This window comes from Fistularia commersonii, chromosome 5 (assembly GCF_037954325.1).
Source record: "Fistularia commersonii isolate RoL2024-O1a breed Wild chromosome 5, RoL_Fcom_v1.0, whole genome shotgun sequence".
NCBI classification, from domain to species: domain Eukaryota; kingdom Metazoa; phylum Chordata; class Actinopteri; order Syngnathiformes; family Fistulariidae; genus Fistularia; species Fistularia commersonii.
Window position 1 is genome coordinate 3,119,818 of NC_141288.1, and position 15,183 is coordinate 3,135,000.

Consider the following 15,183-nt stretch of genomic DNA (forward strand, 5'->3'; position numbering starts at 1 on the left):
AGCCGGCTACAGCTAAAGATCGTCTATACAGGAGAAGATGTATAGCTATTCTTTTTTCCCCCTTCAAAATTAATACACTGTTTTTGAAGTGTCGCCGTTGTCTGACCTTTGAAATCCCCCTTGGAGTCACCGATTTTTTTTGTATTGGCAAGAACTTGGAAAAGAAGTGCAAGAAATCACCAAAAAAAAGTTACACAAACAAAAATCGTCACATCAATTGGGAGTCAGAGTGAGACCTCTTCTTGGTGGCGCAATCTTTGTAGTCACATGACTCGGGATCTGCTGCCTGTCACAACCGCGCGCAGCTGGGGTTCCCGACGTTTCCTCAGTGGACCCGCGCGTTTCGCTTCCGGAAACCATTGCATTTTAAACTGTTTTTTATTTCACAAAAAAAAAATATTCTCAGGGGTCAGGATAGGTCATGTGATGATTTTAGGAATTTAATAAAATGTAAAAAAAAAAACAAAAAAACAAAAAAAAAACAATTTATACATCTTCTTTCGGCTTTTCCCTTCAGGGGTAGCCACAGCGAATCAACTTTCTCCAGCTAACCCTATTTTAAATATAAAAAATATAAGGATAACAACGCTAAATTCCGATTCCTTGGATTTTGATAGCATTAAAAAAATCAAATTTGCTGCAACTGTAGTGGAAGTTCATTCTCACGGGATCCTGGTTGCACAGAGACGCTTACATAGCTGAGGTGAGGTCAGAGGTCAAATGCTATGACGTAGAAGACCAGCTATCTCAACCCGAGTCACCTCTCTAAAAACATTTATTTTGCATTTTTCATAAGATGACAAAGTGGAATGCAGGAAACTGTGGTGGTTTTATGACGTGTCAGAAATAATAATAATAATAATGTATTTATTTGAAGGCTTTCCTGACATGTACAGACATGAGCATACAAGGAGTGCTTGTTTGGGAGATTTGAATTGCTGTCATTAATAATGAAACAAAAAGAAACCAAAAATACAGGTGTTTTTTTTTTCAAGCCAAGTACATTTTATTTTACAGGCATCGATCAAATTGATAAATCATTTTTACTTTTTACATGCACTTCAAACAATTCACCACTGGATGGCGCTGTCTAGCTGGACATGCAGATCCAGAGGCTCTGCCATGTGTTTTATTTTTTTTATATATATATTTTGTCTTGAAGAAAATATTTCATCTTTATTTCCTCTAGGAGTTCCGATTCACCGAGTTAAAGCTTTTAGTTTCTTAGTAATCCGATCGTTTTCAAATGTTTATTCCTCAACAAATTCTTGATCCAAAAATGCTGAAGAGAAATACACGAATAAATATATAAAAGAGTAGAAATATGTTTGTTTTTAAGATATCAATCTCAAAGAGGCAACACAATGAATAAACAAACCTCTCAAAAATTTGTTTTTTTCCAAGATTTTCATGTTTTTGTGGGGAGGGGAAAAAAAAGGAAAAACACGAAGTTGTTTTTTTTTTTTTAAACCATGAAATTCACACGTAGCGAAGGTGCATGTTTACCTGCTGCTGGTGAGTTTTATCACCACCCACCCACCCACACACACACACACACACACACACACACACACTCTGTTGGAGGGAATATAAAACGGGTCCCGGGCTCCGGATGGACTCACTCCCCAAGCACCGGCTGCACGCTCCTGCACCGACACCCGGAATCCTCCAACTTCTTGTGGATTCTTTACAAACTCCCGGTCCGGATCCAGGGGTCTGACACACCGGCTGCGGTCCGGTTGGAACCACTGGGTCTGCGGGGGGGGCGGGGGTCCTCATCTCCTCATGCGGGGCTTCGTGACTTTCCTGACCGCCGTCGCGCTCCTCTCCGCCCGCTGCCGGAGCTCCGGGGCCACCGCGGATACGCGGGCTCCGGCGCCCGCGCTGCAGAGCTCCGCCTCCGGGGCGAGGAGCTCCGGGGAGCCGGCGGCGGAACGGAGCGTCGTCGTCGGGGGTGGAGGAGAGCCGGAGGCCGCTGGCTGTCCTGCCCGGTGCCGGTGCGAGGTGGACGGGCTGCTGCACCGGGTGGACTGCTCGGACCGAGGGCTCCGGGAGGTACCGGGCAACCTGAGCGTCTTCACCTCCTACCTGTGAGTCTTTGCTCGGGGCTAAGTGCTCCCTTCTGCTCGCCTTCAACCTGTTGATTGCAGCGTGGTGTGTGTGTTGTGTGCGCGTGTGGGAAGGGGAGCACCTGTCGTGCATGATTTACCCACGGAGCGCGTCCGTGCACGGATCCAGGACGTGAAGCCTCCCCTGAGGGAGCCAAGGAGGATCTCCGCTGTCTTTTAATTTCTGATATTTCTGGTAAATCTGTTGATAAATTTGACAATATTCAGTGTAAAACACAATCAAAAGTCTAAAATATCCTGAATATCAGAACTATATAAAATACCAGTGAGAAACTAGGTCAAAGTGCTGAGAAAATGACCTTTTGACCTGCAAATATATGTCCTCGCAATGACCAATATCTGATCGATTGGTTTTCAGACCAAAGGAGTAATCAATGCTTCTCTCTGAGCAGCGAATAGATCCGTCAGGCGGAACGTGAAGGACGAGAAGGGGAATCTCGCAAACGTCTCGAAAAAATATCGAGGAGAGATAAAACGGGACGAACATGCAGAGCAAGAATAAAAAGAAAAATCAGCTGCTAAATAAATAAAGAGCTGAAAATCAATTCGAAAAGGGGTGAAATTGTCTTTAAATTCACAAAAAAAAATTCTTGAAAAATCAGCAAAATAAGCAAAAAATTCTGGAAAAAAAATCAGCAATAAAAGTCAAATCAAAATAGAGTTTTAATTGAAGTATAGAAAATGAAACCGGACAAATTAAAATGAACAAGTTCATAAAGATTTAGCTGGAAATGAGCGAAAGCGGGTGACGGAGAAAAGACGGGAGATAGGAGGAGATGATCAGCGGGCCGGGGGGGCAGGAGGGCGCAGGAGGGGGGGTCTCCAAACACTCCCCTCACACTGCAGAAAGACTGAAGTGGGTTCAAATCCATTTCACTTCACAGCAGGTGACCGGCTCTGCACAACATTACGTCACTATATATGCGTGTATGTGTGTGTCTGTGTGTGTGTGTGTGTGTGCGAGGAGAACCTGCCTGTCTTGGCTCTGCACTAAAAGCGGCACAATGTCCAGGATTTAGATTTCACTCTCATTAAAGAAAACCTATTCAGAGAGCCTCCTTGTGTGTGTGTGTGTGTGTGTGTGTGTGTGTGTGTGTGTGCACGCACGTGTGTGTTCTCATGAAAGAACTTTCCTTACAGTCCAAGACAGGCAGATGGATGCACACACACACACACACACACACACACACACACACACACACATACTGCAGCAGTCGATCAAAGGTTCTTTGTGTGTGTGTGTGTGTGTGTATGTGTGTGTATCCATCCTGAAAGTAAAAGAAGGTCCAGGTGTTTCAGCCACAGGTTTACCTGTTTCTGGTCAATCAGACAAATTGGCTTTGTCAAGGGTGTGAAGAGTTACTTAAACTAATAATGTAGTAGTACTTGTTGTAGTACTTGTTGTAGTATTTGTTGTAGTATTGGTAAGTTGTTGAGATTTTGGTTCTTTCTGTTTATTTTTCCAGAAAAATCCTGTTTCTTTCTTCTAGCCTTCCACTAAATTCAACTGGTCTTTTGTGAAGGGTCAAGTATTATTGTGATGTCATTCCCCAGGAGTGTGTGTATGTGTGTGTATGCATGTGTGACAAACAGGTGTGTGTGTGTTTGGTGCATGTCTTAGCGGTTTCTGTAGCCTGAATGAGCCTGTAAGTCTCTATTTAGTGGCATTAGGACAGGAGAAAGGATGGATGGATGGATAACTTAATAGATGGATGAGGGATGGATTGACTCATGAAGGGGTGGATGGATGAAAGGAATGGATGGATGGATGAATGGATGGATGGATGGATGGATGGATGAGCGATGGATGGATGAATAGATGGATGCATTAAGGGATGGATGGATGAAAGGATGAATAAATGGGAGGATGAAAGGATGGATGTATGAAAGACGGATGGATGAAAGGTAAATGGATGGATAGCTGGAACAGTGGGTGAAAGAATGGATGAATGGATGGATGACTTAATAGATAGATGGATGAAAGGGTGGATAGATGGACGAATGACAGATGGATGGATGAAAGGTTAATGATTGATGGGTGGATGGATGGATAGCTGGAACGATCGATAAAAGGATGGATGGATGGATCTATAAAAAGATGGATGATGGATGGATGGATGAATAACTTAATGGATGGATGGATGGATGGATGGATGAATAACTTAATGGATGGATGGATGGATGGATGGATGGATGGATCGATGGATGGGTGGATGAAAAGGTGTATAGATGGATGGATTCGTGAAAGGCATGATGAATGGGTGGATGAAAGGATGGACCATGAAACATGGATGGATAAAAGGGTGATGATTGATGGGTGGATGGATGGATTGATGAAAGGACGGATGGATGAAAAGGTGGATGATGGATGGATGGATGGATGAATAACTTAATGGATGGATGGATGGATGGATGGATGGATGGATGGATGGATGGACGGATGACTTAATAGACTGATGGATGTATGGATGAAAGGTTGGATCGATGGATGGATGGATTGGTGAAAGGAATGGGTGGATGCAAGGATGGATGAATGGATGCATGAAAGGAGGGATGGATGGATGGATGGATGGATTGGTGAAAGAGTGGATGGATGGATAGCTGTAATGACGGGTGAAAAGATGGATGGATGGATGGAAGGATGAATCTGGGTGTATCTTCAGCTCTCCAGTGTGTCGCCTCATCCCGTCCTCAGACGTGCTCAGCCTCTGCTGTCGAACCTCTTGAATCCAACACGTAGAGGGCGTGACCTCAGATAGGTACTTCCTGGATGAACGGCGTCCTCCTCGCCGGGATGGGGTCAAAGGTCAGAGGTCAGTCTGGGGCCGGATCCGTTCGCTCGAATCCGTAAAGCTCTCCCTGACTCCCTCTGAGGCGTCTCCGCCGCCGACACCGGCCAAGTAGCTGGAGCGTTTCCGTGGTAACACAGGAACACGGCCGCCGTACAACTCGGGGACCCCCCCCCCCCCCCGCCGCCAATGTCGTGTTGATCCGACCCGGGGGGCCCCTCTGACCCCCCCACCCCCCCCGCTCCCCCGGTGAAAGAGGACAAACAGAAGGAGGCCACGTCTCTTTCTCCTCGTCTGCCCGCCGTCTCCTCTCCCCCGTCCCCGCTGTGTGTGTTTTCTTTTTTTCTCACGTTCTTTTCTTCTTCCTCTTCTTCCCTCCGCGATTCACGGCAGAAACAAAACAACAAACCCACCGGAGGCCTTTATCGGGCGGATCAGAGGGAGGTCACATGACCAGCGGGTGGGACGAGCGATATCATTGGTCCCGTTAGGATGCGGGGAAATATTGTTTTTGGAGATTTTTGACTTATTTTATTGAATTTGAAAATGGATTTTCTTAAAAAAAAAAATTGTTTTTGAGGTGGGCTGCAACAGTTAGCGCTAGCGCATCATAGCAGGAAGCTGCCTGATTGGATTCCGACTTTCCGTGTGGCGTCTCCATGTCCTCTACGTGTCTGCTTGGGGTTCTTCAAGGTTCTCCAGGTTCTGATTGGTCCAAGGTGACCCCCTGCCTCTTAGCCAATCACAGCTTGGATAGGCTGAGTCCGCCGCCAAAACCCTGAGCGCTGGGTCATGAATGAATGAACCTAAAGAGAAATCATTAACCTGAATCAATTATTTCCATATTTGGAGCAAAATGTTTCTGAAAGACTGACAAATAAACTTTAAAAATTCAAATAAAGGGCTCAAAATAGGGGCTGAGCCGAGGCGACGGCGCCCCCCCCCCCCCCAGTAGCCTGGCGGTTTCTAGTCCGGTCATGTGACCCGCCGTTCCTCCTCATCAAATCCCTCGTTGTCCGAAGCCGGATCTTTATCGGACCCGCCTGTTGTGGCAGCGCTCGGAGGACGTTCCCACGCAGCGTCCGGCTTTCTTAAAATAGACACGCTTTAAAAAAAACACCCACCTTAAGTATCCACCTCCACGGTTTGTTGTTGGATCCAAAAACTTTATTGTCAGAGATATTTTCATGAACCGAAAAAACAAATTTATAAAAGAAAATAAAAATCCTTATGGAAAGGTCCTTGCAGCATCACATGTGTGTTCATGAACCTGCGGTACTGAAGTGTGTAAAATATAAGAAAACATACCTCCTCTGTGTGTGTGTGTGTGTGTGTGTGTAAATAGGTAAGAGGATGAAGGTGTGTGTGCATGAAGGAGTATGCGTGTGTGTGTGTGACCACATATTGAATGTAACAAGCAGCCATTCTTTCTCCTGAGCCCCCCACCCACCCGCACACACACACACACACACACACCTATAAATATATACTGTACCTTTTGTGTGTGTGAGTGTGTGTGTGTGTATGAATGAGCACAAGCACCCCAGTGTGTGTGAGGAGGCCTCGGGAGGGTCCGGTGTGTGTGTGTGTGTGTGTGTGTGCGTGTGTGTGTGTGCGTGTGTGTGTGTGTCTGGGGGTCCTGACGATGACTATCAGCTGAAGCTTCTGATAAAGAAGCAAAAACAAAGCGTCGCCTCACACACATACACACACACACACACACATGAATGGCGTCCTCATCGCTGCCAGCCAATCAGAAGCCATGATGTCATCATGTTTTGACTTCTCCGCAAAAACCCACAGCAAGCCCGGACACACCGAGGAACCGCACACTCTTTTCATCAGCGCGGCTTTGTGGTGGTTTCCTCCGCTGATGGGGGTCTTATGTTTCATTCTGTTGTTTTTGTTTGTTTGTTTTTTATCGGAAAATTCACTTTTCAAGCAACAGAAAACTTCGGGCCGGAAAAAAAAAACTTTGAGAAGAGCGAGAAAACCCACAGGAGGTCCTCTGGAGATCAGCGGAAGGACAGGGGGACGGGAAGGGGAAGATGCTGACATTCAGGGAGAGGCTGCTGGAGAAAATGATGATTAGCATGGAAAAGCAGAAAGTGGAAAAAAAAAAAGAAAAAACAAGAAATTCTTTGTAAAATCATTAAAAAATTGAGAAATTCAGAGGAAAAGAAGAAAAACGGGAAGGAAAATGTCCAAGGCCTCATCGGAGGAACTCACCTCTTGACTTCCTGTCTTGTTTCTCACTCAGGTGTGTGTGTGTGTGTGTGTGTGTGTGTGTCGTTGGGGACGCTATCCGTCTCCCAAACACACCCTGGAAAAAGAAACACGAAGGGGAAAGAATTGATCCAAAACTGGAGCTGTAAAAACACAAGAGGAAGCAACCGGATCCAAATAATCAAACCCGCAATTTCCAGCCAAAATAAAGTGTCAGAAATAATCAGCTCCGCCGAGGGAGCGGGAAGGTGTGACTCACCTTGAACTCGGTCTGTGAAATCGAAAAGAGCGACGGTGACTTTGCAGTTCGGTTTTGACCGTCCGGGCTCCGGAGAACATCCTCCGAACGGCGGTGGAGAAGCCGCTGACGCCCCGCTTTCCGACGGCCCCTGAACGAGTCGAGTCGTTTTTGTTCACCAGGTAAACATAGGAAGAGGACGAGTTGGTCACCTTGAAAGAGGTATGAGGTGGGGGAGTAGGAGAACAAGTAACTAGTAGCAGTCGTAATACCAGGAGGACAAATGGGAGTACTGGAAGGTGGATGAGGAGTAGGGGTACAGTGAAAAATCACTGTATTTGCTTCTTCAGATGGTTTGGGGTCACATATTAGGACTAAAAGTGTATGTTTGTGTGTGTTTTCAGAGACCTGAGCATGAACAACCTGACTGAGCTGCCCAGTGGAGCCCTGTCCAACCTGCACTTCCTGGAGGAGCTGTGAGTCACACACACACACACACACACACACACGCACCAGTGACATGCAGTCAGGGGAGGCAGGAGAGGCCGTGCCTCACTTGGCAATCTTGGAAAGAATAAAATGGAAAATTGAAAACAAAAAAGAATTAACTGGTTTATGTTTACCAGTGATTTGCACTATAAGGGTATTTCTCATTTAACTTCACCAGTTTTAGATTTTTTTAAATCAAGATCGCTGGATTTTCACATTTACTGTTCGAGTACTGAGAAGAGACGTGCGGTGAGGCAGCAGACTGGTGAGCCTCACCGTAGATTGAGCAATGACGACTGACTGCTCCGCTCTAACACAGTATTGCTGTCTCTCTGTATGTCGCTATTAAAATGTTTAAACATTTTTACTATATGAACTACATTTCCAATGTACAGTGTTTTTTTTGTCAACAACTCTATGTATGTTACTAGTTTCTTGTGATGAGTGATCATAAAATGGCTGCAAAGAGCCACTAAGTGAGGCATGCAGTTCTCCTGCCTCACCAGCCATGAACCTCTCCGCAAGTCACTGACGCACACACATACATAGATCTATATTTAATTAGATCACAACTGAATATTGACATCAACTACATGCACAAGAAGTACCCTACTAAGTTAGAAATAAGGAGTAGAGATACAGTTCGCAGTACAAGTATTGGTACCAGTTGCAGCAGAAGTACTTGTAGCAGCAGTTCTAGAAGTAGCACTTGTAGTAGTGGTGGTGGTTGCAATAGTAGAATTAGTACAAGCAGTTTCAATGAATGCATTACAAGTCATTGTAGCTATAGTTGCAATCGTAGCAGCAGTTGTAGTACAAGTGGCAGTAGTTGTGCTGCGACGCAGAGCAGCAGCTCCAGTAACAGCAGTATTATTTGTCGTACTCCCATGGTATTTGTACCTGGCTTGACCCTGACCGGCTTGCGGTGTCACGCCGAGGTCAGCGGGACGCCATCCTCCCAGCATGCACCTCTGCGGTGTCCTATCACCATGGTGACAATTCTTACACCGCGGTGACAAATATCACAAGGGTGTATGGAGGGGTGGGGGAGCATCTCCACCTGAAGGAGAGCAGTAACATTGGTACCTGATGTCGAACAAATAGTACTAATTCAGTCATACTGATGATCTGCTTTATTCTTATGGGTTTTAACTTTATTTATTATTCTTTATTTTTCTGCTTTTTGTTTTTCTTGAATCTGGATCTTATTTTGAAGCAATTTTTTTTTAAATCTCTGATTTGTTTTGACTCTGGTTTTATGTGTTTATTTTTTGAAAAGTTATGAGATTCCGGCTCCATGTTTGTAGTTTTTCAGGCGACTCTTTTGTAGTTTTGAATTGTCAGAAACATTATTTCTGTGTGTGTGCGCGTGTGTGTGTGTGTGTGCACTGATTTCCATGCCGCTGAAGCTGTTTGTTGATCCCTCCTTTCCGCAGGCGTTTGGCGGGGAATGACCTGTCGTCCGTCCCGGGGGGGGCCTTCACCGGCCTCTTCAACCTCAAAGTGCTGTGAGTCGTCGCGCGCATGTGTGTGTGTGTGTGTGTGTGTGTGTGTGTGTGTGTGTGTGTGTGTGTGTGTCGTTCTCGGTTGTGTCAATGGTTATCCCTGTGGTTCTCTGTCCAGCATGCTTCAGAACAACCAGCTGCAAGCCGTTCCCGCCAAGGCCTTCAACAACCTGCACAACCTGCAGTCACTGTGAGCCTCGCTTCCTTTCAACAAATGCACACACTCTTACTTTGGTGACGCACAGACCAAGCTGCTATACGCTCTTATTTTGGTGAGGCAAAGGACAAGGGTACAACTTCTTACTTTGGTAAAGCACAGGTCAAGAACACACTCTATTATTTTGGGTATAAGCTCCTACTTAGGTAAAGACCAAGGGTACAGGCTTCTGGTTTGGGTACGCATAGGTTTAGGGTGTTTGGTCTTATTTTAGCAATGCAAAAGTTCAATGGTACAAGTTCTTACTTTGGGGACATCCAGATCAAGCTGTATATTTTGGTGAGGCAAAGGACAAGGGAACGCAATCTTATTTGGGTCGGGCAAAGGTCGAGAATGTATGCTCTTATTTTGTTGATGCACAGGTCAAGGGTAAGTGGTCTAATTTTGGTGATGCATAGATCACCATAGATCATCAAGGGTACAAGCTCTTACTTTAGTGAAGCATAGGTCAAGGGTACTTTCTCTTATTTTGGTAAAGACCAAAGGTACATGCTCTTATTTTTGGTGAAGACCAAGGGTACAGGCTCTAATTTTGATGAAGCAGTTAAAGGGTACAAGCTCTTGTTTTGGTGATGCACAAGTTAGGGGTATATGCTCTTATTTTGGTGATGCACAGGTCAAGGATACAAGTTCTTACTTTGGAGAAGCAAAGGTCAAGGGTAGATGCTCTTGTTCTGGTGAAGCACAGTTCAAGGGTAGATGCTCTTACTTTGGTGAAGGTGGGGTCAGGGTGCAAGCTCTAAATTTGGTACTCTGGTCCTGCAGCCCCTTTGGAGCTGGTTGAAAGGGTGGATGAAGGGATGAGTGTGTGTCTTGTGCTGCATCTCAGCTCATCCTCATTCCCTTTTTGGCCCCACAGCATTGAGCGAACACACACACACACACACATACACACACATTCAACCTGTTCTTTGTCTCTGGTTACCCCTTGGTGGAAAGGAATCTTCGCACACACTCACACACATACACACACACACAGGTATATTAATGTATGTAGCCCAGACACTGTGATCGCTCTGTCTGATATCACACAGTAATTATTCTGAAACCGTACCTGAGTGTGTGTGTGTGTGTGTGTGTGTGTGTGTGTGTGTGTGTGTGTGTGTGTTTCTTGCTTCTGCTCTCCCTGGTTCTGGACAAGTTCCTGCAGACAGAGAGTCTGAGGGTCAGAGACTTTATTATACTTAAAGGTATAGATACTTAAAGTAATCCTGTGTGATATAAAGGCATTTTACTTAACTTTTTGAACATTTTGAAGTATTCTCAAATCATTATCTTTCAAATGTTTTCCAGGTAATATTTTTTTTTTAATTAAATTCACCCTTCAGAAAATTTCCTTTACAATTCTAGACAATGTGACACCATAAAAAGATGTGTTTTTATTATTTCTTTTTTTTTTTAAAGAATCAAATCAGTTAAATCAGCAGCTCCCAACCCTTTTTCTACCAGGGAACAGTTTTCTGTACAAGGCTTGGGGGTTCAAATAACAAAAACTTTTGTCAATTCACAATATTTAATCTGAATACATTGATTACAAGCTATACTAGGCAGTTATTTTGCACTGTAATAAAAAAGTAATGAATAAATAATAAATAAAAATAAAGTTTTTAGGGTTTCATAGCTTCATTAGCTAACCGTTCACTCCAAATAATGCATAGCGGGCGCGGAGTTAGTGCATCACCTGTTGTGATGAACCTTTAATTTAGATAGGAATCTTGATATTTTCTTTAATGCGGATTTCTTTTTGTTGGCAGTCTGCGACGCCTCTGCGATCTCGTCGTTCGTTCCCTTCCGAAAAAGCTCGTTTATTCTTGCTCATTTTTTTCAAGGGCTAGCATGTGGTAGCTAATGGTGTGACGAGAGATAAGTGCGGCAGTGAGTTAACCCCGAGTTAAGGGACGAAATCCAGTCGCGGTCGTAACCCCTGAATACGAGTGGTAACCCTGTGGTCTCTGCAGGCGTCTGGACGCCAACCGGATCTGGGAGGTTCCCCCCGGCTCCTTCTCGGGTCTCCTGTCGCTGCGTCACCTCTGGCTGGACGACAATCTGCTGACGGAGGTGCCGGCGGCGGCGCTGAGGAGCCTCCCAACCCTGCAGGCCATGACCCTCGCACTCAACCTCATACAGCACCTGCCAGATCACGCCTTCAGCACCCTCACACACCTGGTGGTGCTGTGAGTGCACGCACACACACACACACACACACATACACACAGAAACAACCAGGAAGACACTAACACATAAATGCACACACGTGGAAATAGACTAAAAGACAGACACACACACACACACACAAAACATAGAAACATACAGACAGATGCGGGGACACACACACGTAGGCACAGACAGAAGGACACACATACACACATATAGAAATAGCCAGAAAGACACATATACACACACACAGATACACACAAACAAATACAGGCGCACACATAAGCCAATACACACTGACAGACACAGAAAGATACACACACACACAGACACACACAGAAAGACACACATAGACACACAGAGAAATAGCCAGAAAGACACATTTACACATACACACACACACACATGCATGCACACACACTCACACACACAAGCAGACACACACAGATAGATGCAGGGACACACACACATAGACAAAGACAGAAAGAAACACACACACATACACACACACACAAACATAGGCACACACAGACAGATGCAGGGACACACACATATAGACACGTGCATGTATGCACACACACACACACAAACACAGAAACAGACAGAAAGATACACACACACACACACACACACACGCACACAAACATAGACACAGACAGAAAGACACATATTCATACACACACACACACACACACACACACACACACACACACACACACACACACACACACACGCACACACGCACACACTCACACACACACAATTAGCCAGAAAGACTCTCACACAAATACACAGACATAGACACACTCATATGCAGGGATAATAACAACACACACACACACACACACACACACACACACACACACAGAAATAGCCAGAAAGACACCTACACGTGCATACACACTGATACACTCTCACAGACACAGAAACAAAACACACACACATAACCACATACAAACACCCATAGAGACTAACCCACAAACACACACGCACGCATTCACACACAGACTGAAAGACAAATACGCAGATGCAGATAAACACACACACACTAACACACACACACAAAAACACATAGAAAGGGCCAGAAAGAAAAACAAACACACACACACACACACACACACACACACTCACACATACAGTTCTACAGAAATACAGACACAGACACACACACACACGGGTATATATTCACAAACACACACAGAGACAAGCACATACATACACTCATAAACACACCTACACACACACTAAAAAATAGACACACATAGAGACATGTTGACACACGCACACAGAGGAGACATGTGGACTCTCTCACACACACACACACACACAGACACACACACATACAAACTTTAATCTTTATTGATCTATTTATTTTACTAATTTCCTGGTAATTTACCGTTGGAATTTTTCCTCATTAACTCTCCATCAGGTCCCTCAAAGGGAAAACAGCTGCCCTATGTGTGTGTGTGTGTGTGTGTGTGTGTGTGTGTGTGTGTGTGTGTGTGTGTGTGTGTGTGTGCATGAGTGAGCGTATACAGACACTGATAGAAGTCATCGTTGCATTCAGTGTCACTGCAGCCATGACTGTCAGGCTGTCCACTGCTTAGTGGGGTTTGTGTGTGTATGTGTGTGTGTGTGTGTGTGTGTGTGTGTGTGTGCGTGCATACGCGTGTGTGTGTGTGTGTGTGTGTATGTGTGTGATGGCATTCGGCGCGGCAGCATTGAAGTCTGCTGTCATGTCTTTTGTCCAGTCGGCTTGAAGCTAATTTGCATGAAATTACCGAACGAAAAAAGCCTTCTTGAGGCCCCGGGGCCCCCCTTTTTATTTTTTGTAAGACGACACACACACACACACACACACACACACGCACACATACACACACGCACACACACACACTCACTCTTTGTGCGCTTCATTAGTCCATCAGTCTCTCTCTCTCCACAGGCATCTCAACAACAATAGGATCGTTTCCATGGGAACGGACTGCTTCCACGGACTCCACAGTTTGGAGACGCTGTGAGTATGTGCGTGTGTGTGTGTGTGTGTGTGTGTGTCGGGGGGGCGGGGCAGCAGTCAGAGTTGAGTCGGGGTCAGGGTCAAAGGTCAGGTGAAGCTTCAGGTTTTGTCTCCTTTCTTTCGGTTTGAGGTTTTTTCCCGTGGAGCGAGGTTATGTTTCGCCCGCCGCTCCCTCTATTTTTCTGCGCCCGAAGCGTTTATTTTCACTTCCTGCCGACTTCACCCGACAGAGGGAAGGGCCCCGGGGCCTCAACCGCAACCCGGGAAGGGAGCGGACGTCCTGCGATCACGGAGGAGACACGGCAGTGACGAAATGTCTCTCCCGGTCATCGGGCTCATCCGGAAAGTCAATCAACTCCCCGGCGGTCTGACCCTTTTCGCCCTGCGTCTGGCGCCCCCTGCTGGCCGGGGGAGGTAATGCGGGTTCTCTCAGGACACGAGTCATCACAACTTCGACAATTAAAAGTTAATTAAATTCTCTGGAAAATTCACCAATTCAGTCCCTTTCACAGTAATTTTTTTCTCCTCAACCCGAGATTATCGCTGCCCCCGTTGAGCCTGTAATCTTTGCCAATATTTCAAATATTATTCTGTTTTTGGATTGAATTCTAAGATTCAGTTTATTTCTCAGCCGCCACAAAAGGCCTCCATGTTTGGAGATTTTTGTGGGTTTTTTTTAATAAATCGGTTGCCGACGGTGCTCATTAACCCATGTGTGAGTGTGTGTGTTTATGTTGGTGTGTGTGTGTGTGTGTGTCTGCGTTTCTGCATGAGTTAATGTGTATAAAATGAGGAATGTGTGGGTGTGTGTGTACACGTGTGTGTGTGTGTGTGTGCGTCCAGAAATGTTTCTGTTTTCTCAGTCAACCAGAGACGGAGGTTTAAACACACAAACACATACACACTGCTTTCATTTGGAGAGATGTGTGTGTGTGTGTATGTGAGCGTCAGCTCTGTGTGTGGCCCTGGCTGTATGCTAATCATAATTACCATTCACACGAGTTTATATGAGTGTGTGTGTGTGTGTGTGTGTGTGTTGTGTACCTGGCTGAGGAGCAATAATAAACGTCATGTTCGCCTGAAACCGCAAACGCAAACATGCGTAGGGGAAGAAGTCGGAGGAATAAATGAAAACAAGCAGCTCGGGTCCTGAAGGGAAAGACGCCTCCGGACGTCTCCGTCATGTGTCTAGTGGGCTCGCGTCCAATACAAACACACACACACACACACACACACACACACACACACACACACATACACACGCACACACACACACACAGGATATAGGGCTGCACACCCTATTTGTCAAAATAACCAAAAATTACCTTCAAAAATAGCACAAAATTGTTCAGAGGTCACCGTTAAAGAATTACCGTAATGTCTGTAAGAAGCCCCCCCACAAAATAAAAGAGGCCATGA

At 45.4% G+C, this 15,183-nt stretch overlaps 1 protein-coding gene across 1 annotated transcript in view; it reads left to right on the plus strand.

Moving 5' to 3' along the window:
- The first annotated feature begins 1,662 nt into the window (after positions 1-1,662).
- The window catches only part of LOC147233851 (leucine-rich repeat-containing G protein-coupled receptor 5A-like), a 23,251-nt gene continuing 9,730 nt past the window's right edge, over positions 1,663-15,183 (plus strand). Inside the window, exons 1-6 of the mRNA XM_086146449.1 lie at positions 1,663-2,090; positions 7,787-7,858; positions 9,308-9,379; positions 9,495-9,566; positions 11,552-11,767; positions 13,693-13,764. Coding sequence (XP_086002575.1) covers positions 1,786-2,090; positions 7,787-7,858; positions 9,308-9,379; positions 9,495-9,566; positions 11,552-11,767; positions 13,693-13,764 — 809 coding nt within the window. The 5' untranslated portion in view covers positions 1,663-1,785. The remainder of the gene's footprint in view (positions 2,091-7,786; positions 7,859-9,307; positions 9,380-9,494; positions 9,567-11,551; positions 11,768-13,692; positions 13,765-15,183) is intronic.